Source organism: Gastrolobium bilobum, unplaced genomic scaffold (assembly GCF_033153095.1).
Source record: "Gastrolobium bilobum isolate Gb01-03AN ecotype WA unplaced genomic scaffold, APGP_CSIRO_Gbil_v1 utg63927, whole genome shotgun sequence".
NCBI classification, from domain to species: Eukaryota; Viridiplantae; Streptophyta; class Magnoliopsida; order Fabales; family Fabaceae; genus Gastrolobium; species Gastrolobium bilobum.
The window spans coordinates 1-27,931 of NW_026899251.1; the positions used below are offsets into that span (position 1 = coordinate 1).

The 27,931-nt window shown below is 35.5% G+C and overlaps 2 protein-coding genes across 2 annotated transcripts; one reads left to right on the forward strand and one right to left on the reverse strand.

Annotated features, from left to right (window-relative positions):
* Positions 1 to 17,815: 17,815 nt before the first annotated feature.
* Positions 17,816 to 20,454, forward strand: LOC133288763 (rho GTPase-activating protein 2). The gene is made up of 4 exons (XM_061486574.1): positions 17,816 to 18,135; positions 19,008 to 19,128; positions 19,236 to 19,586; positions 19,888 to 20,454. The coding sequence occupies exons 1-4, from the start codon at positions 17,816 to 17,818 to the stop codon at positions 20,452 to 20,454; spliced, it is 1,359 nt and encodes a 452-aa protein (XP_061342558.1).
* Positions 20,455 to 21,546: 1,092 nt separating this feature from the next.
* On the reverse strand, positions 21,547 to 21,942 carry LOC133288757 (uncharacterized). The gene has a single exon (XM_061486566.1). The coding sequence runs from the start codon at positions 21,940 to 21,942 to the stop codon at positions 21,547 to 21,549; it is 396 nt and encodes a 131-aa protein (XP_061342550.1).
* Between the last annotated feature and the right edge of the window lie 5,989 nt (positions 21,943 to 27,931).

Consider the following 27,931-nt stretch of genomic DNA (forward strand, 5'->3'; position numbering starts at 1 on the left):
GAAAGCTGTTGTTGTAAGAAAACTCAACCAACGGAAGGTACCTATCCCATGCCGAGCCCTGCTCCAACGTGCAAGCTCGCAACATGTCCTCCAAGGTCTGGATGGTCCTCTCAGTCTGTCCATCAGTCTGGACATAAAGCTTGGCCAACTGCTCAGTAGTGAAGCTCACCTTCACTGGAAGAAAATGGGCAGACTTTGTCAGTCTGTCCACAACGACCCAAATAGAGTCACAACCCGCCTGAGTCTTCGGCAATCCCACCACGAAATCCATGGAAATACCTTCCCACTTCCACTGTGGTACTTCAAGAGGTTGAAGTTCACCAGACGGTCTCTGATGCTCAATCTTCACCTTCTGGCAAACCAAACACTTGGACACAAAGATAGCAACATCTTTCTTCATGCCTGGCCACCAGAAGTTCTTCTTCAAGTCTTGATACATCTTAGTAGCACCAGGGTGGATAGAAAACTGACCCTTATGGCCTTCTGCCATAACCTCTTCTGTCAACGGACCTCGAGGAACTACAATCCTCTGCTGAAACAAAAGCAATCCATCATCATTCCAAGACACACCGTCTTGGTTCTTCACATAATCCAGACACTCTCTCTGAACTTGTGCCTCTTTAATCTTTTCAAGCAGCTCGTTCACAACATCAGATGCTTCCAATCCGAGAAGTACGCTCTCACACGGAGCGGTCACTGCCAAGTTGCGGAACTTCTCAACCACATCAAAGTTACCAAGTAACAAATTGGATGAACTACTGGATTTCCGACTCAAAGCATCAGCTACCACATTGGCCTTGCCAGGATGATACCTTAGCTCGAAGTCGTAGTCCTTTATGAACTCCATCCATCTCCTCTGCCTCATGTTCAACTCCTTCTGGTCGAACAGGTACTTCAAACTCTTGTGGTCACTGAACACCACAAACCTCAAGCCAAAAAGATAATGCCTCCAAATCTTGAAAGCAAACACAATAGCAGCCAGCTCCAAGTCATGAGTAGGGTAGTTCTCCTCATGAGGTTTCAACTGCCTCGAAGCATAGGCAATCACTTTGCCCAACTGCATCAACACACAACCTAGCCCCTTCCCGGAGGCGTCGGTGTATAGCTCAATCTCAAGCGCAGGATCAGGAAGGACCAACACAGGAGCAGTAGTCAGTCTCTCCTTCAACTCCTGAAAACAGACCTCACACTCGTGAGTCCACACAAATGGAGTCTCCTTCCGAGTAAGGCGAGTCAATGGCAAAACCATGGTGGAGAATCCCTTGATGAACCTCCGATAGTAACCTGCCAAACCCAGAAAGCTCCTCACTTCCGTAACTGTCTTGGGTCTCTCCCAATCCAGTACGGCCTCAATCTTGTTCGGATCCACTGCAACTCCCTCAGCAGAAATGACATGCCCAAGAAACTTCACAGACTTGAGCCAAAACTCACACTTTGAAGGCTTTGCATACAACTTCTTCTCCTTCAGCACTTGCAGAACAGTTCTCAAATGCTCCATATGCTCTTCCTCCGTCTTGGAGTAAATCAAAATATCGTCAATGAAGACGATCACAAACTGATCCAGGTACGGCTGGAAAATCCTGTTCATGTAATCCATGAACACAGCAGGTGCATTGGTGAGACCGAACGGAATCACCAAGTACTCAAAATGACCATATCTCGAGCGAAATGCGGTCTTCGGGACATCCTCCGGCTTCACCCGAATCTGATGGTATCCGGACCGGAGATCAATCTTGGAATACACACAAGCACCCCTGAGCTGATCCAACAGATCATCAATCCGAGGAAGAGGATACTTGTTCTTGATTGTCACCTTGTTCAGCTGCCTGTAGTCGGTGCACAATCGCATTGTCCCGTCCTTCTTCTTCACAAAGATGACAGGTGCTCCCCAAGGAGACACACTCGGTCGGATGAAATCTTTCGCTGAAAGATCCTCAATATGCTTCTTCAGCTCTGCCAACTCCGGTGGCGACATCCGGTATGGAGCTAAAGAGATCGGCCCCACACCAGGCAACAGATCTATGGAGAACTCTATCTCCCTCTGTGGCGGAAACTCAGGAATATCCTCAGGAAACACCTCGAGGAATTCCCTCACCACAGGAATGCCGGTGATGTCCTCCTGTGTACCACTCACCAAACCTCCCAACATGACATAACCGAAAGCCCCTGCTCTCAAGGCTCTCCTAGCCTGCAGCAACGAAATGTACGGCGAGGAACTGGCTGTGGAATCACACGGAGACAACACTACACGCTTGGCACAACAGTCAATCATCACACAATTTCTGGACAGCCAATCCATGCCCAGAATAACCTCCAAGTTGGCCATCGGCAATCCTATCAGATCCACCGAGAACTCACGGCCATCCCACTGAAACGCCACATCGCGATGAACAGTGGTAGCGTCACATCTTTCTCCGGTGGCGGTAGTCACCCGCATCGGTGGAGAAAGCACATCACTGGGCAACTCAAGCCCCACAGCAATAAGGGTAGCAACAAAAGAATGCGTAGCCCCAGAGTCAAACAACACATCAACAACTGATGAACCAATCGTAACAGTACCTCTGACAAGGTTCGGAGCTCGGTCCGACTGCTGACGATCCAGGGTATAAACTCTCCCAGAAGATGGTGGCACTGCCGGTGTCGAAGTATGTGGAAGGGGAACCATCTGAAGTGGCACTGCCTGCACTGTAGTAGCCCTCGCTGTTGACCACGGACACTCTCTGGAATAGTGGCCCTCCTTGCCACACTGGAAACATATCAACTTGCCGGTAGAACACGGCCCAAAATGAGTCTTCCCGCATCCCGAACACCTGGGAGCAGGAGGTCTCGCTGCACTCCCCTGAGCAGAAGTCCTCTTGAACTGACTCGGCGCCTGCCGAGCTGCCAACGGTTTACCTTTGCCCTTGTTCCCAAACTTCCTGTCTCGCCAAGAAGTGGAACTACCAGCTGCAACCTTCGTCGCCTCAGCAACCTTGGCCCTCTTGGCCTTACTCGAGCTGTAGTAATCTTCAATATCACGACACTGCTGAACCAGTGTCCCAAAATCTCTAGAAGCAGAACCAGCTAGGTAACCAGCAATATCCTCACTAAGTCCCCTGCGGAACTTAGCAGCCAGAAATGTAGGAGTAGGCCTCGCCATCCTGAAGTGTGCAAACTTCACCAACTGGTTGAACTTGGCCAGGTACTCGTCCACAGACAACGAGCCCTGAACCAATCTGTCAAACTCTCCCTGCTGCCTCTCCTGAGCGTCATATGGAAAGTACTGACCCAAGAAGAAATCCTCGAACATAGGCCAAGTCATCACATGACCCTGCATCTCATAGACATGAGAAAGGTTTGTCCACCACTCATGGGCATCGCCCTCCAGCATGTAAGTAGCGAACATCAACTTCTGCGGATCTGTGCACTGCATGACCCGAAATATCTTGTCCAACGCCTGAAGCCAACGTGCAGCAGCAACAGGATCAAAGGATCCATCAAAGGCAGGTGGCTTATGCTTACGAAAAGCATTCAGCCGGCGATCGATCTCATCACGATCCTCAACAAAAACAGGGACGGTCTGCATGGCCCCCGTAAGATGACTGCCATCTCCCATCTGACTCTGAGAGTCATCCTGCAGACTGGGTGGAGGTGGTGGCGGTGGCGGCGGTGGAGGTGGTGGCGGTGGAGCATGACCAACATCAGGGCCATTCCTCATCTCCTCCAACATGACTCTAAACATCGTCATGTTCGCCAGACGGTTGGCCTCCAACACGTCCTCAGTGGCCTTCCTGTTCGCCTCTCTGACGGCGTCCAACATGGCCTGGTTTGCCATTCTCATGGCCTCCTGGTCGGCTAGTCGGGCCGCCTGCATCTCAGCTAATGCAGCCAGGACAGGATCGGGCCGATCCTCCGAAGTCTCGCGGTTTCTCCCGGGTCTTACCATGACTCTGCACAAGTTACACAAATTATGAGTTGATCAGGCCCACGCAATGTGGTCACATATGCATTATCATAATAATACTCGACGGAGCAAACACACAAAACAGACACAACCAAACATCCTAATCATTGCAATACATACAGGCTTTTCCCTTGAACCGTTGCTCTGATACCATAAAATGTAACACCCCGTGTATACTCGGAATATTAACATTACATCGTATTAAGCGGTGCTTAATTAAAAATGCGGAATATTCTTTTTCTTTTCAATTATGACGTCATCATCAATTACCAACTTGATTACTTAATCAATTTCATAAAATATCGCCTGTATGTAAATCGCAATAAGACATCTTCTGAAATACCTCAATATATAGATAAAGTGTGTATCTAAATCACGGCATTACATCAAGTAATCCGGACAATATCCTGATACATTATTACAACTCCAAAAGACTCAAGACATAATCAAGACATAACAATACTATGTGTCATGGACAATCCCCATGCTCACCAAATAAACATAGTAAGCAACCAGTCTCAACGTAAAACTCCATAAACATAACTCAAGCTATAAGTATAAACAGCATGCAAATCTAGCATCCAATCATGGCAGCATAATATAACAGCAATCTAACTCAGCTTCGGCCTCCTGCCGCCTGAGGTCTCAACATTACCTGACCCTGAAATAAGCATTCCCCAAACGTGGGGTGAGATCTCTAAACAAGAAATCTCAGTAAGACAATGGGTCCTCAAGGATCTTCCACCCCAAGCTCACTTACATGTGCAATATAAGTTTTAAAAGCATTTATATCATTATCAGTTCCAAAACTATGTAGTGCAACAGATATCTATGGCATGTGTGTAATCACTATCTACTGGCCAGAGAAATGTAGGAATACGTCTATTCCCTACATGTAGTACAAGGAACACCGCTTGCACCTCACCCACAGCCTCACCCTCTTGTATGTTCTACATACTCAGGCTTACCGTATAGGTGGAACACCTCCATGCATATCAACAAGGCACTAACATACAATAGCTCAACAGCATTTCCAAAACATCAAAAGCATGTAACACAGCATGCATATACCATATCCCCATGGGACATGGTGGAACCACAACATGGCTAAACCGAGGACACAAAAGCTTACCTGTACCCGTATGCCCCTCCAACTCGAACTCGGTATCACAAGGGTCCACACCACAAATAGAATCCAATGCACTCACAGATCTGGTTCAATGACCATCATAGTATCAATATACATATTCTAAAATTCTAAGGAAATCGAGTATTATTTTCTTTTTCATTTCGAACCGAAGATCCTTTCTAAGATATACCATTTAACTTATTTAATTTTTTATGATTATTATTTTATAAATAAATATATTTATAAATATATATTTATTTATTATATATATATATATATATATACCAAATTATAAAAGTAAGCATGTTTTTCTTTTTAACAACTCCTGTACGATATATATGTATATATGAATACTTTGACATAATATAAAAGTAAGCATGCCTTTTTTAACAACTTTTTCTCTCTCGGTTATATATACATATATAACACCAAACGAAGGCACACGAAACGAAGGTAGCTCCCTGGGTGAACGAAAGCTAACCACGTTATACATATATATATATATATATATTCATTTTCTTTTTAATATTCTGCACACTTTGTTGGACATAAACATGTATATATATATTTATATATAGTACATATATTATATATAAATATATATAAAGTTAATATATATATATATATATATATATATATATATATATATATATATATATATATATATATCTCCAAGAATAGTAACAGAAACGTAAGTTAACAATCTACATATATATATATATGTGTGTATAACTTTGACATCGGATACCAAAACCAATAAAACCACTGAATCAATAAAATTTCGCAAGTATCTGAATGGTCATGTAAAGTGACAAAACAACACTACAAAGTGACAGAACAATATGGCACTCTACAGAAAAAAAAACGGACAGTGATTTCAAAATTGATATTGCAACAGTAACACATAACAAGAGGTATAACCAATTTATGGATTTACAAAGGGATAATTAAGTTTACCTTGGTTCTTTTTAGAACAGAAAAATGAAAACTTGAGAGGTTTAGAAAGCACCCAAATCTTCAACAATGGGTTATCCTTCAACAAAACTAAAGCTTTAATGGATGGGTGGTGTTTCAATGAATGAGAGGAAGAAAAAAAATGGAATCTTTAGAGAAGAAGGCTAGGACTCCAAGAACTCTAAGGGAAGCCACACTCAGCCGCTGCTTTTCTTTCAAAAACAAACACCTAGGGTTTTGTGCCCAACTATTGTATTTATAGGCCACTTAAGGGTTAAAACACACAGTATTAGCTTTAATTGCTACGCTTAGTATTTTAATCCCAAACTCTGGATTCATAACCTACTCAATTTTACAAGAATTGTCATATTTTTATTATATTTTTCTGAGCACCTTTTCGGTACGCGTTTTTCATAGCCAGTATCAGTTTCTGGCATCAATTCTCATTATTTTGACTTGAAACTCGTTTTACAAGTCCTATATCTTATTCTAGTAATTATCATGCACTTATATTAATTTTCCGGGATACTTTTTCGGTACGCATTTATACCGACTAGCAGAACCAGTATCTGCACTTTTCTTCCGAAAAGCGACTTTCAGCATTCTTAATCACTTATTATGATTATTAAGCCTCATAATTAATTATTAGGGTCAATTATGGAATCATTTCCTATTTTTGCATAATTAATTAATTTAAATATCTTAATTAACGGTGCGGGTTCTTACATTAGCAGAATCGGTATCTGCACTTTTCTTCCGAAAATCGACTTTCAGCATTATTACTCACTTACTATAATTATTAGAGCCTCACAATAATTATTAGGGTCAATTATGGAATTATCTCATTAAACTCATAATTAACTGACTAATTTCCTTAATTAACGGTGCGGGTTCTTACACTCCCCACTCTCTACTACCCACAATTACCCTCTAGAAAATTGCTCTAAGACTAGGGGTGTTCATTAACTGATCCAAACATATTCAAATTGCGATGACCGAACTGAAAAATCAATAACCGAATTAACCAAAAATTGAAAAATTGAAAAATTGAAAATCGATAAAAAAAATCATAAATTTTAATTGTATTGAATCGGTTTTCGATTTGGTTGGTGCAAATCGATCAAATCTAAACTGATCCAATATATTAATCCTCTCTACCTACTTGGGCCTATTCCCCAATCATATTCCAAAAAATTCTAAACTCAAGACCTATTAACTCATCAGTTAAACTCAAAAAAAATATTGGTATATTCTAGCAAGTTTCTATTACTACCGTTATTGTGATTTCAACCTTTGGATCGGATATTACAAAAGTATACCTTTTTGCTACATAAATATAGCATTTGAATTGAGTTAAAGATTTGTTTTTATTTAGTTTTATAATTTTCACGTGAATGTGATACTACTATAAAATTTATGTGCCAAAATCTGAAATAAAAAACTATTTTAAGATCACTCTATATTGGTAATTGAGATTATTTTTCCTTACTTTGTTATTGTCTAATTTTCCTTCTTTTCCAACTTGTGATAGATACTTGAAACCGAGTTTACCTAGTTTCAACTTTTTGTTGTATTATATTGAAAATTAGATTATCATTTACTGATACTTCTAGATTGCACAGCAATCATTATACAAATTTTACAAAGCCAATACATACAAAAGATGTTATTTGCACAATAATCATCATATAAATTTTAGGCTTTTCAAAAAATTAAAAACCGCTCCAATCCAAACCGAATAAAATTGGATTTGATTGGACCAAATTTGGAAAAAATCTAAATCGAATGGATGATTACATGATCAAACCGAAAGGATTGGATCATATGATTTTTGCTTCCAAAATTGTCCAATCCAGACCACGAACACCCCTATCTAAACCATGAATCACACAACAATTGCTCTCCCTAGCCTGTATATATACACCTACGGTGCTCATAGGAGGACGCTTCACTCTCATTGCATATGACCATACTCACTAAGCCTCATAGCCATTGTTGTTAAAATCTCGATTTATCACTACGATTTTACGTTTTTACGATTTTTTTCATCAAAACGATTTTACTAATATTTTAAACACTTTACGTTTTTACGATTTTTTACGATTTTTTTACATTACGATTTTATGTTTTATGATTTTTTAATTCTCATCCGATTTTACTTAAGATCTCAATTTTAACAACATTGCTGATAGCACTAACTATTGCAAAGATCACACACACACCCTTTTGTTTGCATCATTGGACTTTGACTAGAGGTGTAGGATTCATCATTGACCTCTTCTACTTGTTCCGTAGATATAATTACCAGTACTTTTACTTAACATAGTACTTTTACTGTTCACCTCTAAAGAGTTACCATACTAATTATAATTCAAGTATTAATTAAAGGAGGTTTAAGTGAGAGTGATAAATTGAATTAAGATTGTGAAAAAGCCCATACATTGTTGATTCGTCAGAATTTAGATGTCTGCATGAAAAAGCAAGAAGCCTGCGCACAAAAATAATTACTGAAAGACTAATAGGTTCCTAATAGGAGTAAATCTTTGATGCAATGAATGTAAGTACATCCTTACTATAAAGGCAAAAAATAAGAATATAGAAAGAAATAACTATAAAGTTAATGGTAATATAAATATATTATTTTTTTCATATTTGATTAAAAATGTAATTAATAAATTTGTAGTACTGAAAATATTTTCTTTTAATAGGATTGACATGACCTACAAAAAGTACAAAGAAAGAGTGTGTGTGTTTTTCCGAAAATCCGAAGAAAACGACAGTAGATGCAAAGAAAATATCGGCGTAATACAAATAGAGAAAAATATTTATCCTTTTAAATAACACAATTTATATCATTTCACTTTCACAAAGAGGTGAGACCCACATCTTTATTTTTTTTGATTCACTCTCTCTCCTCTTTATTTATCTCTTTCTTTCATGTAAAATGATACAACTATACATCATTTAAAATGATACATATTTTTCCCAAACAAATAACATCTGACTATTTGTTTTGAATTTTGAATAGTGGCTTTTCGAGTGTCTGATATCAGATCTGAATCTTGGTGAGCTATTAATATTATTAATTATTATAACATGTAATGTATATGATTATGTACAAGTCGAATACAGTCACGCATGCGACGCAAATACTAGTTTGAATGGATCCCATCATAACCATGTTTTTGAGTCAAATGGGTCCACACGGATCCGACAAGGTCCGCTCCTTCTCTCGATTCTACAAGCTTGGCCCATTGATGTTGGGGCTGGCCCTTTTCCTTTTTTCTCTCTGTCTTTTTATTTAATTTTTTTTTCATACAGTTTGATTTTGAATCCCACATTCCACTTCCTTTTTCTTCTTATACTCTCATTAATTGTAATCAGCTTTTTCTGCTATTTACTCTTTTTCTTATCGTACTGAAGTATAACAAAACAATAAACTAATGAATATTTTTTTTCTTTTGTAAATGATGGTAAATCCAAATTAAAAAAAAAAATCGTTCCATGTATAAATATTAAATTACAATTGCTGGAGAGATCAAACATTTGCAACTTGTTTTTTGAAGCTTCTATAAGTTGTTTAACACCCCCATCTAAAATAAGATCATTTCTTGGTGTAACAGCCACCAGACCTTTTGGGCTAAAAAAGGAAAAATATTGTCATTCTTAAAAACAAATAACTATATTGTCATTGAAAACTAATACAGAATTTTCATAAAATATTTTTTTTATTCCTGCATTTTTTTCGAGATACACATGACTTGAATAAATTGGGTGTGTGTTATTATTATTAACTATGAAACAATACCACAACAGTGGCTCAGCAAACAACAGACGTATGACTTTGCGTGGTGGTGAAACTGTTAGACTGGTAGAAGATAATGTAATCCAATCTATGCGCTCTTTCACCAAACAGGACTTTTATTTCTTTAATTTTTTTTATTTAATATTCGATTTTCGATATTTATCAATAGGAGTTCTTGTCTCCTCTCTTGCGGAACTCACCATTTTTATTCTAGATGATGACGCGACCTCTTATGGAAAACTCACACGAGTGTTCCAAATGGCACAATCCCAACCTTTTATTCATTTATCATTGTCCGTTCATTTTATTAAAATATTAAACACTACTCATTAATCACTGAACATTAAAAATTCAAAGAGTGAAGTTGTAGTAAATATATCACTATTCTAATTTTGTTACAGTAAAAATACTAATAAACGAGAAATAATTTTATTACAATAAAAGTAGAAAAAAAGGGGAAATAATTACTATGCATTTAAAAGTAATTTTGTAAATTTGCAGTAATTTTTTAATTTTGTAATTATTATTTTTACTGCATAGTAATAATTTTGTTGCAGTAAAAATATGTTGATTAATATTTAGAGTCTCTTTTAAATTAATGAAATAGTGAATTGTTGTTATAATTTTTTTAATTTTTATCCTAAGATAGGCATGTGTAATTAATAATATGTAGAGAATTTTACATAATGTTTAGTGGTTAATGAATAGTATTTAGTATTTTAATGAATGAACGAGAACGAAGAATGAGTGAAAGACTGAGATTATGTCACTTAGCACACCCATATGACTTCTCCAAAAGGGTCGCAACACTCACATGAAAAAAAAAGCTTAAGTTTCGCGAGAGAGGGGTTGCGAGACTCAAACCCATTCGACCTTCACAGAACTTGAAAATCTCAAATGATAATATATCTCAATCAAATATTAAATTGGTACAGTACTTATTTGGTCAAAGAGCCCGAATCTATATATCTCTCTCATATTCTTAGCCATATCCCTCAATGTTAACAAAATTGGACCTGGGAACCGGTAAACCGGTTCAGTTGAAGCAGCAGATCGGCCATACATCAGAATCGGTGCAATCTCGCCGATTTTAGTGAAAATTGGTGACCCGACCCGGTTTCAAAAAAAAAATTCAAAAAAAATCATAATGGATATATTTGAATATTTTTTGCTTATTGACTTACATAGGTTATATACCTACAATACTAATATTTTCTCAATTATATACTGTGCAGAAAATTTTGATTTAATTTATAGTTAGAGATGTCATTTACTGAACCTGAAGCTCCGTATCACGATCATTATATTTTTATTTGATCTTTTATTGGATAATAATATGTGATTTATTATTTTTTATGTTAAAATATTTGAAATTTTTATCATTTTTTTAAATATTTAAATATATTTATAATTTTTTAATATAAATTATAAAATTATATATAATTATTAAGTACTGCAATTTAATCAATGATTCACTGATTAAATCAGTGATTCACTTATTAAATCAGTGATCCAATAATTCAGTACCTAAGAGAATTAATGAGCGAGCGTTTTAATAACATTGATATCTCTCCCTTCAGAATACAGGTAGCATAGGATCCAAATAGCAAGGACAAAAATGACAAATAGTTTTGGTAAACCAATGAGGAGGGGAATAACTCAAAAAAAGTAAAGAATCACTCTTGACATTCTTTAATCACGCGAATCACATAAAAAGGACCCATAGTTGTTGGAAATAGAAAAGTTGTCTCCAATAATAAGATGAATAATAAAAATAAAAAGGATAGTCTGTGTCATGGACCAATCACAATTATCTCTACATAACGAGAAGGCCCCTCCCTCTGACCCCAGATACAAAATCAACTTTTTGCAACGGTCTTCCACAAATTCGAATTCCACTGTCCAATAAGGTGTGTCTTCTCTTGAATTGTTTGGAAATTTGTAATTTAATTTAATCAGTACAAGCACTCACATCACACGAAAATACATGTTCTTTTAATTTTATTATTTCATTTCTTCGGTGGAGCTAGCTACGATTGTAGGTAAACTTAGGCCATTAAAAATTAGGTAAAAGTCTAATTTATTTCTTTTAAATTTCCATGGTGCGTGCACTTTGATTTTTAAAATTTAAATATATTTAACATCATTTTCAAACTTTTCAACGATTTTTTCGGTTTTTTTATTTCATATTTTATCGAATTTTAATAAAATTTATCCCTTTTAATCCGAATATTAATTTAGATTGAAATGAATAAATCAAATTTCTTTCATTGAAAGATTAGTAGAAAAATTAATTGTGAAATTCAAACGTGACAATTTTTATTAATATTTTAAAAATTAGATAAATAACAAAAATGCAAGCTTGGAAAAAGTTTAAAACACCTTTTAAGTTTTAGAAAGAAAATACGGCTTTTTGACCATAATATCCCTAATTAAATAAAAAATAACCACAATACCCTCAACTCAAAACTATACAACAATTTGTCCTTATTTAGTCGATTACCCAACTATTTAATCGATTAAGTATCGAAATATTGATTTAATCGATTATATTAATCGATTACACTTGTTGAAAACTGAAAAGCTGTGATAGCATGAGCCCCCTTTAAACCCCAACTCATCAGGTAAAGTACAATACAGTACGAAGCTATAGTTGTGTAGATGCTATGGCCATCAGCCGGAATCTCACTCAATCTTTGTATTGTACTTGACCCATATCGAGGAAGTATTCACCCTTGCTACTCTTCCTGTGTACGAAGCTATAACTGTGATAGCTGTGTAGATTGCCAATTTGTTGAGAAAATTGGGCTGGCCTGATGGGGTTTTGGTATTCACCCTTGCAACTCTTCCTGTGCTTGAGCTTCGCGGGGCTATTCCTGTTGGCTACTAAATGCAACTCAACCCTACAACTTTAACACTGTCATCTATTATTGGGTAGTCCTTTTCTTCCTTTTTTTAAGTACCCTTCTATGGATTTGATTTAGCTTATATGGATTTGGCATGGCAGAATATGCTTCCTTAGTGCTTGTTGCCGTAATTTAGTTTGATTTTTGGTAATACTGCGAGTTCTTCCATGATTGAATGATCAAGCTTTAAACAATTCATGTAGGAACATGATCCCTGTGCCGTTCATCATACTCTACCTGAAAAGATTTGCATCTTTCCTCTCTGCAAGGAGCTCTTATGAATCAAGGTTCCTTGCATCTACGTCTTCCTTCAATTTATTGAGTTTTGCAATTGGCAGGAAGATTTAAAAAAGAGTTTCAGCTGATGTAATCGAATAACTCAATATTTTGATACTTAATCGACTACAAAGTTGGTGTAATCGATTAAATAAGGGTAGATTGATATATAGTTTTGGGTTGAGGGTATTAAGGTTATTTTTAATTTAATTAAGGGCATAATAGTCAAAAAGCCAAGAAAATACACTTAACTTTAAATAGATAATGTAAAGTGAACTTTTTCTTCTAAAAAAAAAAGTTTTCCACTTGTTTGGTATATATACACGTACATGGTTAGGCCCTCTAAAGCACACACTCGTTCATTTTTTTAAAATGTGTCTGTCGGACACGTGTCCAATACGAACACGCTCCGACACATTTCAACACGCGCCTGACATGCAGCAAATATTTTGGGACACATGGTCAACTCTCTGACACGCTCCGACACATTTTTTTGACACGCAGTCAATTTTTTTCTACACGTGGCCAACGCTCCGACACGTTTTCTTTTTACTTTTAATTTTATTTTAGTAACTAAAAATAAAAAATTTATTTATAAATCAATTTTTTTCTGTTATGAAATTTGACATGAAAAATTAACTAGGTACGAAAAATTATTTTTGTTTATATTTATGTTATGAAATTTGAATATTTGATTGGTTATATGACTTATTATAGGCTATTATATGCGTTAAATATAAATTATGTTATATATATTAAAAATATTATTTAATATCAAAACGTGTCCCAACATGTCAAAATGTGACATTCTTTAAAATTAACGTGTCGGCGTATCGTGTGTCCCGTGTCAGTATCGGTGCATCATAGGTTAGGTCTATAAGTAACATACTTTATTAAAATGTGTGGATTGTTTAGTACATTAGGATTAATGTGACAATAAAATCGACTAATTTATCAGAGTAAACTTTGAAGAAAAAAATTAATTTGGAAAAGTTCAACTTAGATCTCCAACATATATAACCATGTGCTCTTTAATCTTAAATTTCAAAATGTGTAATTTGATACGTAAGTGTTTCAGAGTGCATCTTATTTATTTTGTTTAATTATTCTTGTTAAATATTAGCTGAAATTGTTACTCTCAAATAATGCGATCATTTTTTACTAAATTTATTGATAAAAAAGTTCAATTTATCTCCTTCAGTTTTAGTTGTAGTGCACTTTGGTTTCAAAACTTAAAAAAAGTAACAATATTTGTTTATGTTTAAACGAACCGACTAAAATACATATTTTTTTCGCTTAAGAACCAATTAAATTTTATCTGCAGTTTACTTATTACGATATTGTTTAGTGTTTTAAATGAAGAAATCAAAACTTCCGTAGTACATAGGGGTGTAAATGGGCCAGGCTGGCCCAGCCCGGCCTACATTGAGCTCAGCTCAGGCCCGGCCTTTCAGAAAAGTAGAGTAGGCTTAGGCTTATAAAAAAGTTTTTTTAATAAATAGGCCATAGGCCAATTTTGTCAAGCCCGGCCTACAGCCTTGTAGGCTGGCCTATTTAATTTATTAAAATAAAATAATAAAATAATATTTATTTTATATGGCAAAGACACAGAGTACCAAATACCAATATCTCTTACTTTTTGTGCTATTTTATTTTATGAAAGGAAAACTTGTCTGATGTCTCCAAATTTTACATGCTGTTGCAGCTTAATACCATGGAACAATGAGTACCTTGCTGGATTATGATGTTACTGATGAAGATCTTTCAATAATACTCTTTTTTCCCTTGTCTTGATGGTGGTTTAAAGATTTTGAGATGAATGACATTTTCTTGTAGACTTTATTTCAGCATCTAGTAATTGTATTTTTCTTATTTTTTCCATTTCTTTGACTCCATTCCTCTATGATATACATTCTAGAGCTGAGGTATTATGTTGACTCTTTCTTGTTTGTCATTTTTTTCTTATAAGAAGTACTAGTGCATGCATGAATGGAACTTTCTTTGCTCTATATAATTATTTTTTTTGCTTGGTATATATACAGGGAGGCCTACAAGGCCTGTAGGCCATGTCAGGCTTTCTTATTTTTGAAAATGGGCCGGGCTTGGCCTACAAATAAAGCTTTTAATAGGCCAGTAGGTCAGATAGGCTGAATTTTTTTTTACATAGGCTTGGGTCAGGATGGCCAAAACCCAGCCCAGCCCAGCCCATTTACACCCCTAGTAGTACATTTATTAAAAATGATAATATAATATCTACAAAAAACGGTAATATAATAATTGTAAAATTTATCGAACCAACTTATACTAATGGAATGTAATTTGTCTGGTTAATTATCTATGCTTCTTGCCAGGGAAACGATTGCACTTTCAACAATAACATCGCACTAAAGTTCGTTATTTATTAATTAAATTATAAGTTCTTTATAAGGTTAATTAAAAACGATTGCACTTTGTATCCAAAAAATAAAAAATTAAACCAATTCACTTTAGTTGTTAATTTTTGCTCAGGGCCATGGGTCCCTCGTCAAAAAAAAAAAAAAAAAAAACTAAGATGAACTGCGTATCTCAATGAAAAACTCGCATCTAATGTACTTGCAAAATAGATAAATTTGAAGTTTCTTTTTAGGGTTTTACGAGAATAATGTAACATGATATAAGAAAATTTTCCTATCCTCACAATAAAGAAGAGAGAGAAAGTAGAATGATGAAAGAGAAAAAAAACATGTGGACCCCACCTTTTAATTGTGTGTGTAGGAAAGTTTTCTTAGGTTATGTAACATGATACTAATAAAACCCTTCTTTCTAAGTATATATAGCAGTAGGTAGTGTTTGGTTCGGGATAAATTTTTTTTACTAGGAAAATATAATTGATAGGAAAATGGTTGAAAAATGAGTTTGGTAGGAAAATGTAAAAAAAATTATTTGGTTGACCCAAATATTACCAGGGAAATTTATTTAAATATGCAAAATCTATGTTCGGGAGAAACTTAGCACCTGTTTTTTCACTTCCCCAGTTATCTCAAAATACCACATCTCAAATGGTATTCTGTAACAGTGAATTTCATCCAAAAATCAACACAAAAAGTCATTTTCCCATCTATCCAATTTGCCTGGTATTTCTTGAAAAATTCTGAACCAAACGTAGTATTTTCTAATATCCACTTACACTTTTCCATCAATCCCAAAATAAACCTTCAACCAAACACTACCTAAGGGAAAAAAAAACTCCACCATTACACACAAAAAGAAAATAAGCATACTGAAAAAAAATACTAATTTTGATTTTGATTCTTTTAATAAGTATTATTGGAAAATACATTTATTGAAGAAGAGTATAATTTTTCTTTCGATCTCGTATAAAAAAAAGGAAAAAATATATGTCATTTTAAAAGATGTAAAGTTGTGTCATTTTAAGCGAGAGGAAGAGATAAATAAAGAAGAATAGAGAGTGAACAAAAAAAATAAAGATGTGAGTTTGATCTCTTTATGAGAATGAAATGATATAAGCTGTATAATTTAAAAAGACAAACACTTTTTCTAAAAAAGAAACGCCAGCTTTGTTCCCTTGCTATGAAAAGCATTTTTTTTTTTTTTGGTAAATTGCCCCTTAAATATAACAAAACAAATTAATATTTTTTTCTCATATATCTTAAACTAATAATATTAATGGGGATAGGGTCATTAAAAAAATTGGATTTGCAATTCAACGAGCACTTAAAGAGATATTTATGAACTTATAGAGTAAAATCTTTATTTTGCTCTGTGTGTGTCATTAAATATTTAAAATAATTATAAAGATTATTAGTCTACCATTCTTAAATTTCTCTTACGTCCTTGGATTATTAATTTCTACCATTCAAAATGGGCAAATCAAACCACTAAAAGTGGATGATGATTTTTTCAACGTTTAGTGTTTGTTTATTTCTTAATTATCAAAAATAAATGATCATCCAAAAACTATTAGTTGTGAATTTGCAAAGACCGACCTCTCTTTTAATTAACATGCTTGAAATTGAAGGATTCCAGTTTGCAAGTCCATAGACCTTTTAATCCAAAAAAAGGAAATTATAATGTGCATCCACCTAAATCATTAAACGAAACTAATTCCTTAATTAAAAAGTTGTAAATTTAGGTTCGTATACCTGGAAAACTTAATAAAAGGCTAATACATGATAGCTATATAATAATATAAATAGGCTTACAAATTAGAAGGCCCAAAACTTTAATATCTTGATATAAATTCTATAAATAGAAGATAAATTTTACAAGTATGACATAATTTCTTTTTTATGATTATCTCTTTGACTAACACCATCGTAAATGTGTGTATGATAATCCACTATTTCAAAGTATCTAATTCATAGATAATTAAAGAGAATAGTTGATCTCATATTAAGTATTAGCTTTGAGTAGATATCTCTATCATCACCATATAACAAATCCCAAATCTAAACTAGATAAACAGAACCCGCAAGCCATTATACCTTCAAATCTAAACTTGATATTTTGATTAGAGGATATTAAAGTGAAGTGGCAGTAGTGGTAATTGAAGTGAACATGGAGGTCATAAATGAAATGGTACTGTAGATAAAGTTATGACCGAAAGAGAGAGAGAGAGAGTTTGAAAAGAGTGTCCGTTTGAAGTTTAAACAAAGTCTCATAGAGAGCCTCAAAACAAAATTGAATGCAACCCAACAAAAACATTAACTAAGGAACAAGAACCTCACTCATCCTCAAATTCAAAACCTTGTCTGTCTCCATTCGTACCCAGAGAGAGAGAGAGAGAGAGAGAGAGAGAGAGAATGACGGGGCTGGTGATGGTGACGAAAGGCGGTGGATGCGGTGGTGGTGGAAAAAGGACGAGAGCGGCTCGAACCGCCGAAGAAGAGGAGCAGAACCAACTCTCGTTGGTGGCGTTTCTGTTGGCGGCTCTCAGAAAATCCATGGTGGCTTGTAAGGTGGACCGACCCGACGATGTAATCTCCACCGTCCATCAAATGGAGATCGGATGGCCAACCAACGTTCAACACATCACTCATGTTACCTTCGACCGCTTCAATGGCTTTCTCGGTCTTCCCGTAGAGTTCGAGGTCGAGATCCCGGGTCGGGTTCCCAGTGCTAGGTACTACTTCACCTTCTTCTTCTTCTTTTTCTTTTTTTTTAAATAACACATTTTCTTTCGTGTGAACTGTTAGATTTCAAATGGGTTTTGCTTGATATGCTAAAAATTTTAAATTTTTTTTGGTGGGAAGAGCTTTTGGGGTTGACGGGTATGTTTGGGAATATGTGGAAGAGAAAGAGAAAAAGTACAAGACTTTCACGAAAGTCATGGTTCTAGCTGAATTTGAACTTTGAAGGCTAGTGAAAAAGATACAGTACAGTGGCAAGAAGTTCTTGTACGTTTCTAATGAGTGGGTTAACACTGGAATGTATCAAACGAAAGCATTCGGGTTGCTCATTATCCGTAACTTAAGGTTCTTCAAAGAAGGATCCATACCTAAGTCAAAATACGTGTAGTCAACCCATGTTAATGTGTTTTTCATCTTACTGAAAAGTGAAAACATGCATTAACAAAATAATAAATTCTCATGCTTTTTGTGTAGTTCAGAAAATTCAGGTACTAGTTTTGTGCTATTGGATGTTCCTTTGAACTGAGGTCCTGATCCTTTAGACTCTTGGCCTAGATATATAATTGCAAAATGGGAAACTTCAGATTGTTTGGGGTTTGGGGCACATGTCTACTATTGTGGGCTTTGTTAGCTACGGAATGAACATAGGTTGGTATTAAGGTTCTTTCAAATACGCATACATCAGAATGCCTTGTACAAATTCACTGAAGTATGTAGTGCTCTATCTTATTTTTAGTTATTTTTTAGCCTCTTTTTTCTTTTTGCTGATTTTAATTCTTCACTGAAGTATGCACGTTTTTGTCATTACCTACCCATGTCTATTGAATCATTCTAACTTGTGATTTGCTGTCATCTATGCTTGTAGTGTAAGTGTGTTTGGCGTCTCGGCAGAATCTATGCAGTGTTCGTATGATTCAAAAGGAAACAGTGTCCCCACTATTCTCTTGCTAATGCAGGACCGTTTATACTCACAGGGAGGCTTAAAGGTACTTCATATGTAATATATTTTGTTATTTATAACACTAAGGTCTTGAGTGCAGATAGTTTCAGATTAACTATATCTTTTTTGTTTTTCTTGTCAATGAATTTTCAGGCTGAAGGTATATTTCGCATAAACCCAGAAAATAGTAAAGAAGAGCATGTGAGGGACCAGTTGAATAGGGGCATTGTGCCAGATGACATTGATGTTCACTGCTTGGCTGGTCTAATTAAAGCCTGGTTTCGAGAGCTTCCTTCAGGAGTGTTAGATGGACTTTCCCCTGAGCAAGTTCTTCAATGCAACACAGAAGAAGAATCTGTTGAGCTTGTGAAGCAGCTAAAGCCAACTGAATCCGCCTTGCTCAGCTGGGCTATTGATCTCATGGCTGATGTGGTAGAAGAGGAGGAGGATAACAAAATGAATGCAAGAAACATTGCAATGGTTTTTGCTCCAAATATGACTCAGGTACCCTTTTTCTGTTAAAATTATTAATATTTGCTCAATGTTCTTGTATTTGTATTTCATCTTAATTTGGTTATCCTTTTCCTTTGTTTTGTGTTAATGATATGTAATTTTGTTAAAACAGATTAATCTATCATCGTTGTCTATTTTCATATAAGCAATCTGCAGTTTTCATTACAAAACAAGTTGCGATATAGTGTGCTTCTACAGTAGACTATTATACTCTTAGACACCTTAAAGCTGAGCACACTGGGAAGTCTGTCCATTTTTTAATTCATATTTTTATCTTTGTCTCCTGGAACAGATGTCTGATCCTCTAACTGCTCTGATGCATGCGGTTCAAGTGATGAACTTACTCAAGACACTGATAATGAAGACACTTAGAGAACGTGAAGAAACAGCAACTGGTGGGTATTCACCCATGTCATTTCATTCATCATACCGCCAGTCTGAGGATGAATATGAGAGTCATCGAGAAATGGACACCAGTGGTGAATTGAGAGGGACCAAATCAGATTATGATGATCATGCTCACTACAGCCATAGCAGTGAAGAGGAAGGGGAAGCTGAATCTTTAAGCGAAATAGAGGAATGCTTCTTGAAGCAGTTGGATGATAACAGAAAAGGAGGATTCTCAGAAGAACCTTCAGATTACTTGCATGTGAACCCCAGAAGTTGCTCTGGCTATAGCATGGAACCTGCTATATCAATTACTGATAGCAAATCAGGGAATTCCTGCTTGAGTTCCACTGACCAAGAAAAATTGAGGACAAGTAGTCCATCAATAGGATGTTCAGGCACCAATGATGTGGAGATGATGGATAAATTTACAGATTCTGTCTCACCGGTGCCGGTGCTTGCATCTAGTTAAGAACTGGTTTTCTTTTTAGCAGTTTTTAAGTTCCTTTTGTTTCAGATTTTTGTCTGTACAAGTAGGTTTGCTTGTGTAAATTAATACATGAAGTAGGAACTGTTTGCTCGTTGTGGATTGTGGGCAGGTTATGTTCAGTTTAGGGCTGAATTTTACCTGGTTTTGTTTGTTCCAGTGTTGGACAATTCTAACCATGACAAAATGGGCATGGGCTAATGAGTAGCCATATCTTCAATTTCCACGTACATGAAATTTCTAAGCATGGATGAAATAGGGAAATTGATTATTTGGACTGTGATGATGCTTGTTATGTGTCCCGTGTATGATCAAGATTTGATGAATTCCAGATTTCATCACCATAATATATCTCTTACAATGGTAACAAGATTGCCATATCTACCTTTTATTCTCTGAAACAGCTATGGGAAGTGACTCTACAAGTTTGGAAGTTTGCTTGGCTATCATACATTAGAGAATCAATACGTAATAAGGCTGGCTATCTTGTGGGAATAAACTTTATTGACTAAAGTTTACGGTCAATAAGGCACTTGACCAAAATACTATAATTAATAATCCGTGAAATGTTTTGACTATTCCATTATCCTTGGTAACGATGTGAATTTATGATACTAACCAGTGAGTTTGACAATAATTAATTTTCAATTATACAAAGAACACATGTTATATTGCAATTATAAAATATTAAATCTGTAACAATGAAATAATGAACTCGAACTGGAATTGCTCAAATCCCGCAGAGATGCTGCACATTAGACAGCTTCAGAAATTCATCAAGATCTGAGGATTTCAAATCTCCTCAGCCTTCTGTGTCTCAGAAGATAAAATGAAGCAAAGAATTCCGAACAACATTTAATGAGCAATAATGGGAAAAAAAAATATAGAGAAACGACGAATTTACATTTCAATTGATAAAATCATGAAATAAGGCTTAGAACAAAATAGTTAGCTGCATCAGTCATTTACATGACATGGAAATTCTTTCTTTCTTTCTTTTTCCAGAGTATTGAACAGTTGGAAAAGATGGATCAGAACAGTGATTTAGAAAAAGGAACCCCAACAAATACAATCTAATTAAGATGCCAAACAAGCTTCCCAGAAGAGCCTGTTCTTTTCCATCTCATCCACCAACTCTTGACCTGAATCAAAAGACACAAAGGATTTCTGGTCTCCTTCTTGCATCTCATCATCTTCACAATATGATATTCCATAAACCTCATCTTTCTCCTCATCCTCTTTCTTCTCATCATCATCATGATCACCAGCATCACAAGACTCATAACCATTGAGTTCAGCAGCATTACAAGTATCAGATCCATCATAGCTGCAAGATAGAGCATCATCATCACCACCAACTCTGGCTATTTCACAAGCATATCCACCCAGGTTGGGATCACAATCAACTTCAGAATCACCAGTGGCTTCAAAATGAATGTAAGAAGAAAAATCCATAGGGTCCTTCCTGTCCATCAACCTGGTAACCAAGAACAAGTTTTTTTTTTTCTTTTTCTCTTCTTTCTTGTTTTTTTGAGTTTGATGTGTTAGGATCCTACAACAACTAGAAAGGAATTCAGAGCACTCGAAGGATAGTAAAATAAGAAGCAAACGTGGGTTTTATTGTTTGACACTTTTGGTGACAGGGACAGACCACAATCTTAATTTACTTTGGTCCCTCTCAAAAAATGGGACTTGTCATTATTAAAGGAGAAGGATGCGCCTCGAGTAAGTTTGTGATGGTCTTCTAGAAGGGTAGTGCAAGCGGCATACCCAAAAGCAATAACCAATTAGGATTTCTACTCACGCTTTTCTAGAAGAAACGGTCGATCGACTATACACTTATGTAACGTAAATGGAGCCTTATCTATAGAAAGCTGATTTATTATAAATATCCTAATATTCTAGAAGGAGGTCTGATTTTGTTTTATTCCTAGCTTCATAGTTCCATGGTTCACAAGTTAGATATATGTAAGATTTTTTCCAAATCTCTTCCTTTTTTAATTGGCACTGTTGAATGAAATTTCCTTTTTTGTTTTTATTTTTCTTCCTAATTGATGGAGAATTATATATTCTGTTTGTAACAATTAACAAACATGGAATGGTTTGCTTTTTCCGTTTATTTAATTAAAAGTAAGTTATATTATACATACTAAAATTATGAGGTTCAATGATTGTTATAGCCTAATTCTAGGAAATTAGCAAATTTAAAAAATTGGTTTAAACATGTAACAATAAGTTAGCGTTTGGTAAATGTATTAAAACGGGACGAAACATAATATGGTGTATTTTAAAAATAGGAAACCAAATAAAATGTTATATTTTGTTGTGTTTGCAGGCCAAACACTGTCCAAGTCTTACATTTTTATCATGTTTTGGATAAATATGTTGATCGTATCATATGACACATATACGACCTTAGTTGATTCCGTGTTTGATATTGCGGACGGAAAGCAAAAAGTATGGGCTTGGACAAAACGTAGGGCAGCCAACGTAGAAAAATCTGGGGTCGCTTTTAAGTTTGAGCCTTTTGACTTATTTTAAGATCTCTTCATCATTGACACCTAGAATCCCAAGTAAAATCACTCAATGAAGAAAATGTGGTTAAATTTGCTTGTATGTACAATTTGTCAAGAGCTGGAGCGGGTCTTAGCGAATAGTAGTGAGTATGCATGCTGAGTCGCTCGTCAATAAGGTATAAAGGCATCATTGCGTATTCATAAATTTTCCTAAGTGAGAGATAAACATGCATATATTTTAAAATCGGGCAGCTTTTTACACCTCCTCTTAATTATTGGTTTTTATATGTGTAACGGATAAAATTCATTGATTCATATTAATTAATTATAATAATTTAATAAATCTTAACAATTAGATATATGAAAATTAACTATTAAGATATAATGTAAGACTAAGTAATTTTATATCGGTATAAATTGATTCTATTTCTTTTAATATTTATGTGAAAGAAGACAAATTTTTTATAAAAATTAAATGATTTAATATTTTCATTTTTGTTGAAGTACACTCACATAAAAATGAGTGAATCCCATTAATTTTTTTTCTCTTCTTTTTATAATAAGACACTTATTTTTATGCAAATGTGACGGAAATTTTTTTTCTGCAACAAAAACAGAAATTTTTTCCCCAGAAAGCCTTAATTTTAATCGGTTAAAATCTAAAATAGGACAGAATCATTTGATATGGATATCAAACTTTTGTTGATTTTCATTAATCTAATAGTGATAATTTATTAAGAATTAATAATTAATTAATAAATATGACTCAATAAATTATAACCGTTAGATTGAAAAAAATCAACGGTTAAGATTTAATTTTAAATTTTTTAATTTGACATCGATATCATAGCATATGTCAAAACATCATATGCTATAAAATATGATTTTTGAAATTTTTGGAACGGTGGAGGATAACACCCTAACCCTCTTCGAGTATGCGCGTGGTTGCGTGATGGGTGTGGGATGGAATATAAAATTATCCCCTAGCATGTCATTTTGGAGTTGTGGTGCAGTGTTTAAAACAAATTAGAAGATAAGATAAATTGCCTTATGAGGTTTCCTTATGCATCTCTCTTGGCTTTTATGTACAATTTTTCCCTTTTGCAATTGCCTTAGAAAGGAAAAATAAATTAGAAGATAACCTAGCTAGAAGCTACAAGACAGGGAAAAAAAAAAAAAAAAAGACCCCGTGATATGCCGCCATTAGAATTTTCAAATTATGTGCATTTTACATGTGACATAATTTGAAAATTTTATATTCCAACTAAACACTGCACCAACTCCAAAATGGCATGCTAGGGGGATAATTTGTTTTTATATCTTCAAGAATCAAAATCGAATATACGACTCATTATAGGGCATGTTTGAAACATGGACTTGCTCGTTGAATTGGGTATGCGAAAAAGTTTATCATGAAAAACGCATACTGCTAATAAAACAGAATGGGACCAAGGTTAGTGGGTGGCCACTGCTGTTCTTGAAAACGATTTGTTCTAACAAGGTAAGCTTGACTTCTGTGTCACAAAGGCAACATATTTTGTGCAATTGTAATTAGTTGCAATCAACATAAATCTAAGATGTTCAAAAACAAGTTAGTGACAATCATTACTTCAAAGAATGATTTAATTTTTCGTACAAATGATTATAGTAAATTTAGTAATAAAGAAACTTGGGAAAAAATGGATAGGAATCGTAAAAAACTTTCAAGTTTTACGTCAATTTTTTTTTATTCTCGTTAAAAGGTTCGTTTTTCCTAAAGTTACTCTAGATAACATTGTTTAATGTTCATCAAAATGACATGGTTTTGGGGCAAAAATCGATGTGTTTGTAATTTAAATTTATTTCAAATTACAATAGTATTTATTATTTAAATTTTTTAATTTTTCAATCCAAAACGATGTCGTTTTGCTAAACATTAGATAAAGTTATCTAAAGTAAACATTAAATATTTTTTCCCCCTATTAAAATAGATAAGGATATCCTGGAAAAAAAAAACTTTAATTACTCAATTTAAAATAAATTTTTTAATTACAAGACGTGGCTCAATTAATAAATTAATTTTTTTCTGGTGAGCTTTATTTTAGATGCTTGGATTTAAAATTTATAGAAAATACTTCATATATGACAAATGACAAAGGCTAATTTGATATCCAAAAGATCATTATTTTCACATTTAAAGAATGCAAGAAAACCTAATTATCTTACAAAAAATAAACCTAGTTATCACATTATTAAAAAAAATCTTAAATAAGATAATAATACTTAAAAAAATTAATACTTTTTATATAATGACCCTAAATGGTAAATTTTAATTAGATATTTAATTTAAGGATTTAAATGCCATAATTAGATTCAGTGAGTGATTTCGAGTATTTTGACTGTAATCATGACTATGTGATGAACAGTGCGTTCGGTCGGAGAATTTGCAATTTTGTGAATTAACCGGTAGAGCTTAAATGATTAAAAAAATGATTTAGAGACATAATTTGACAATTCTGATGTCAAATATGAGTTCAGAACGAAAAATTGTATAGTCTGACACTTTCCGTGAAAATCTCGTGAATAGTGTTTCTACCGGGTATTTTGTATTGTTGTTTAAGCAACCGGTAGAGCCCAGAAGCAAATAAATGATGAAATAAGAATAAGAAAGTCCAATATGTGCCAAGCAAGTCAATATAGGCCCAAGAGGGGTTTTTTGACCCTTTTGCCCCTAATTAAATAATTAATAACCAATTTGTCCCTCCCCCAGAACTATCCACCATCCTGCCCCCATTTAGTCGATTATGTTGCACTTTTAATCGACTAAATGGGCTAAACTCAGAAATTATGAAACGCGAATTTTAGTCGACTAACAACTCATCTTAATCGACTAAATTGTTGCACTTTTAGTCGACTAAACACATTATTTAGTCGACTAAATGTCGCAGATCAGGTTTTTTAAAAACCCCCCCATTTCGCAAAGGGGGTTATTTTCAAACCCTAATCGACTAAAAGGATGCATTCCGTCCCCTCTCTCCAACCAAGTCCGAATCTCAACCCTTGAAGGTGCGATTGAAGCTTCCTTGGTTCACACTTGCGAAATCGACATTTAGGTAACGTATTCTGACTTGCATTTGGTTTTAAGTTTAGTTTTTATTTTGGTTTTCTTCATGCATTTGATTTATGTTTGCGGTTTTGTGGATTTAGGTTAGGGGTAGGGTGCTAAGTGTGTTGTGAGGGTGAGGGTTAAGGTTGATGTGGTGCCTTAGGCGTAGGGTTAGGGTTATGTTAGGGTTAGGGTTAGGGTTAGGGTTTACGTTGCTGTTTTGGTTGGGTTGTAGTGTTTATGGTTAGGAATGGGTTTTTGTGTTTTGTTTTAGGGTGTAGGGTTAGGGTTAGGGTTAGGGTTAGGGTTGAGGGTTAGGGTTTCTGTTTCTGTTTTAGGGTTAGGGATTGGGTTTCTGATTTCTGTTTTATTTTAGGATTAGGTTTTGTTTTTTATATTGAATTTTAAATTTTTTGATATTGTTATTGTTCATTGATTTTTGTTTCCACTTGCATTGTAGGTACAGTTGTTCCCATGGCTGGCCGTAGAAGATCGTCTAACACTGGAAATGAGAGACGACAAAAGCTACGACAAGACCATCCGTCTTCGTCAAGGCCACAAGAGGAAGACCCCGCTGCTGTGGACCTCCCATTCGGATACTTGTTCGAGAATGACCCGGTGGTTCATGAATCTTTTGTCCGTGACTTTGTTAACCGACCGATTTGTGGGGCCAAATCACTTGATACAGCCTTTTTTGAACAAGAAGGTTTTAACATTGTGAGGTGGTTGGAGGAATCACATCTTAGGACCTTGGCTGAACTGTCGTGTTCATATTCTGAGCTGCATGTACGGGCCTTCTACCATAATCTCAGCTACCATCACGGTGAGCTGAGGTCTAGGGTCTGCGGGGTGGACATCATCATGACGGCTCCGGTATGGTTGGAGTTACTGGGGTATGACTTTGATTCTGCGCAGACTGTGGAATATGACGCAGACAGCGGGACCATACTTCCAGGATATACATGCGGTGATGCCGTGCAGGAGCAGAGGAGAGTCCGTGGGCAACACATTGCCTATACGGTGGGGTTGCTTACTGTGGAGTCCCGCATACTACACTATGTCATCACCCACATTTTGTTTCCGCGAGCGTTCAATCATTCCAGGGTGTTGGAGTATGACATTCCCATCATGTGGGCTATCCGACATGGTACTTCGGTGAACTGGAGGCACTACGTGTGTTGGATGATGTATAAGGCCAAACACAAGGGTGCACTTCCATTTGCTTGTCTTGTTCAGAGGATATTGGAGCATTTTGATGTTCCCATGGGTAATGTGACCTTGAAGAAGACCACAGGGTATAATCATAAGTTTGGAAAACGTCTACTGGAGCAGTGCAAGATGACAAAGAACCCCCAAACAGGAGTGTGGCAGTTCACAGGTGCGGCTGATGTTGAGGTTCCTGATGTTGCTCCAGTTGTAGACATGGTTGACCCCGAGGTGGACGATGATGATGACGATGATGATGAGGGTGACCAGCAGGAGATAGCTGAGCCTGAGGGTGGGTTTTCATTACGTGATGTCATGAAGGGCATAAACGCCACGCTGAAGAAAATAGGAAAAATGGCGCTGAAACACAAAAAATGGAGGAAGAATCACGTGCAGAAGGGAAATGAAAGATTTAGACATATACAGGGACGGTTCAAGGGTGTTGAAGATAGGCTTGCTCGTCTAGAGCTTGGACGAGGACAGCAGATTGAGGATGTTGCAGGGCAGGGGGCTGATGTGTCAGATGAGGATGACGAGGAGACGGCATCCGAGGAGGATGAGGATTAGATTTAGGGTTTATGTTTCTATTTTACGTTTCTAGTGTATGTTGTAATGTAATTGACTTCGGTCTTCCTATTTTACATTTGTAGCTTAT

What these genes read in the sequence shown, in the direction of transcription:
- LOC133288757 (XM_061486566.1), bottom strand. Translation starts at nt 21,942, where the DNA reads ATGGACAGGAAGGACCCTATGGATTTTTCTTCTTACATTCATTTTGAA.
- LOC133288763 (XM_061486574.1), top strand. Translation starts at nt 17,816, where the DNA reads ATGACGGGGCTGGTGATGGTGACGAAAGGCGGTGGATGCGGTGGTGGT. An exon ending in GGTCGGGTTCCCAGTGCTAG is followed by an intron (nt 18,136 to 19,007) that starts GTACTACTTCAC and finishes CTATGCTTGTAG; the next exon opens with TGTAAGTGTGTTTGGCGTCT. An exon ending in TTGCTCCAAATATGACTCAG is followed by an intron (nt 19,587 to 19,887) that starts GTACCCTTTTTC and finishes CTCCTGGAACAG; the next exon opens with ATGTCTGATCCTCTAACTGC.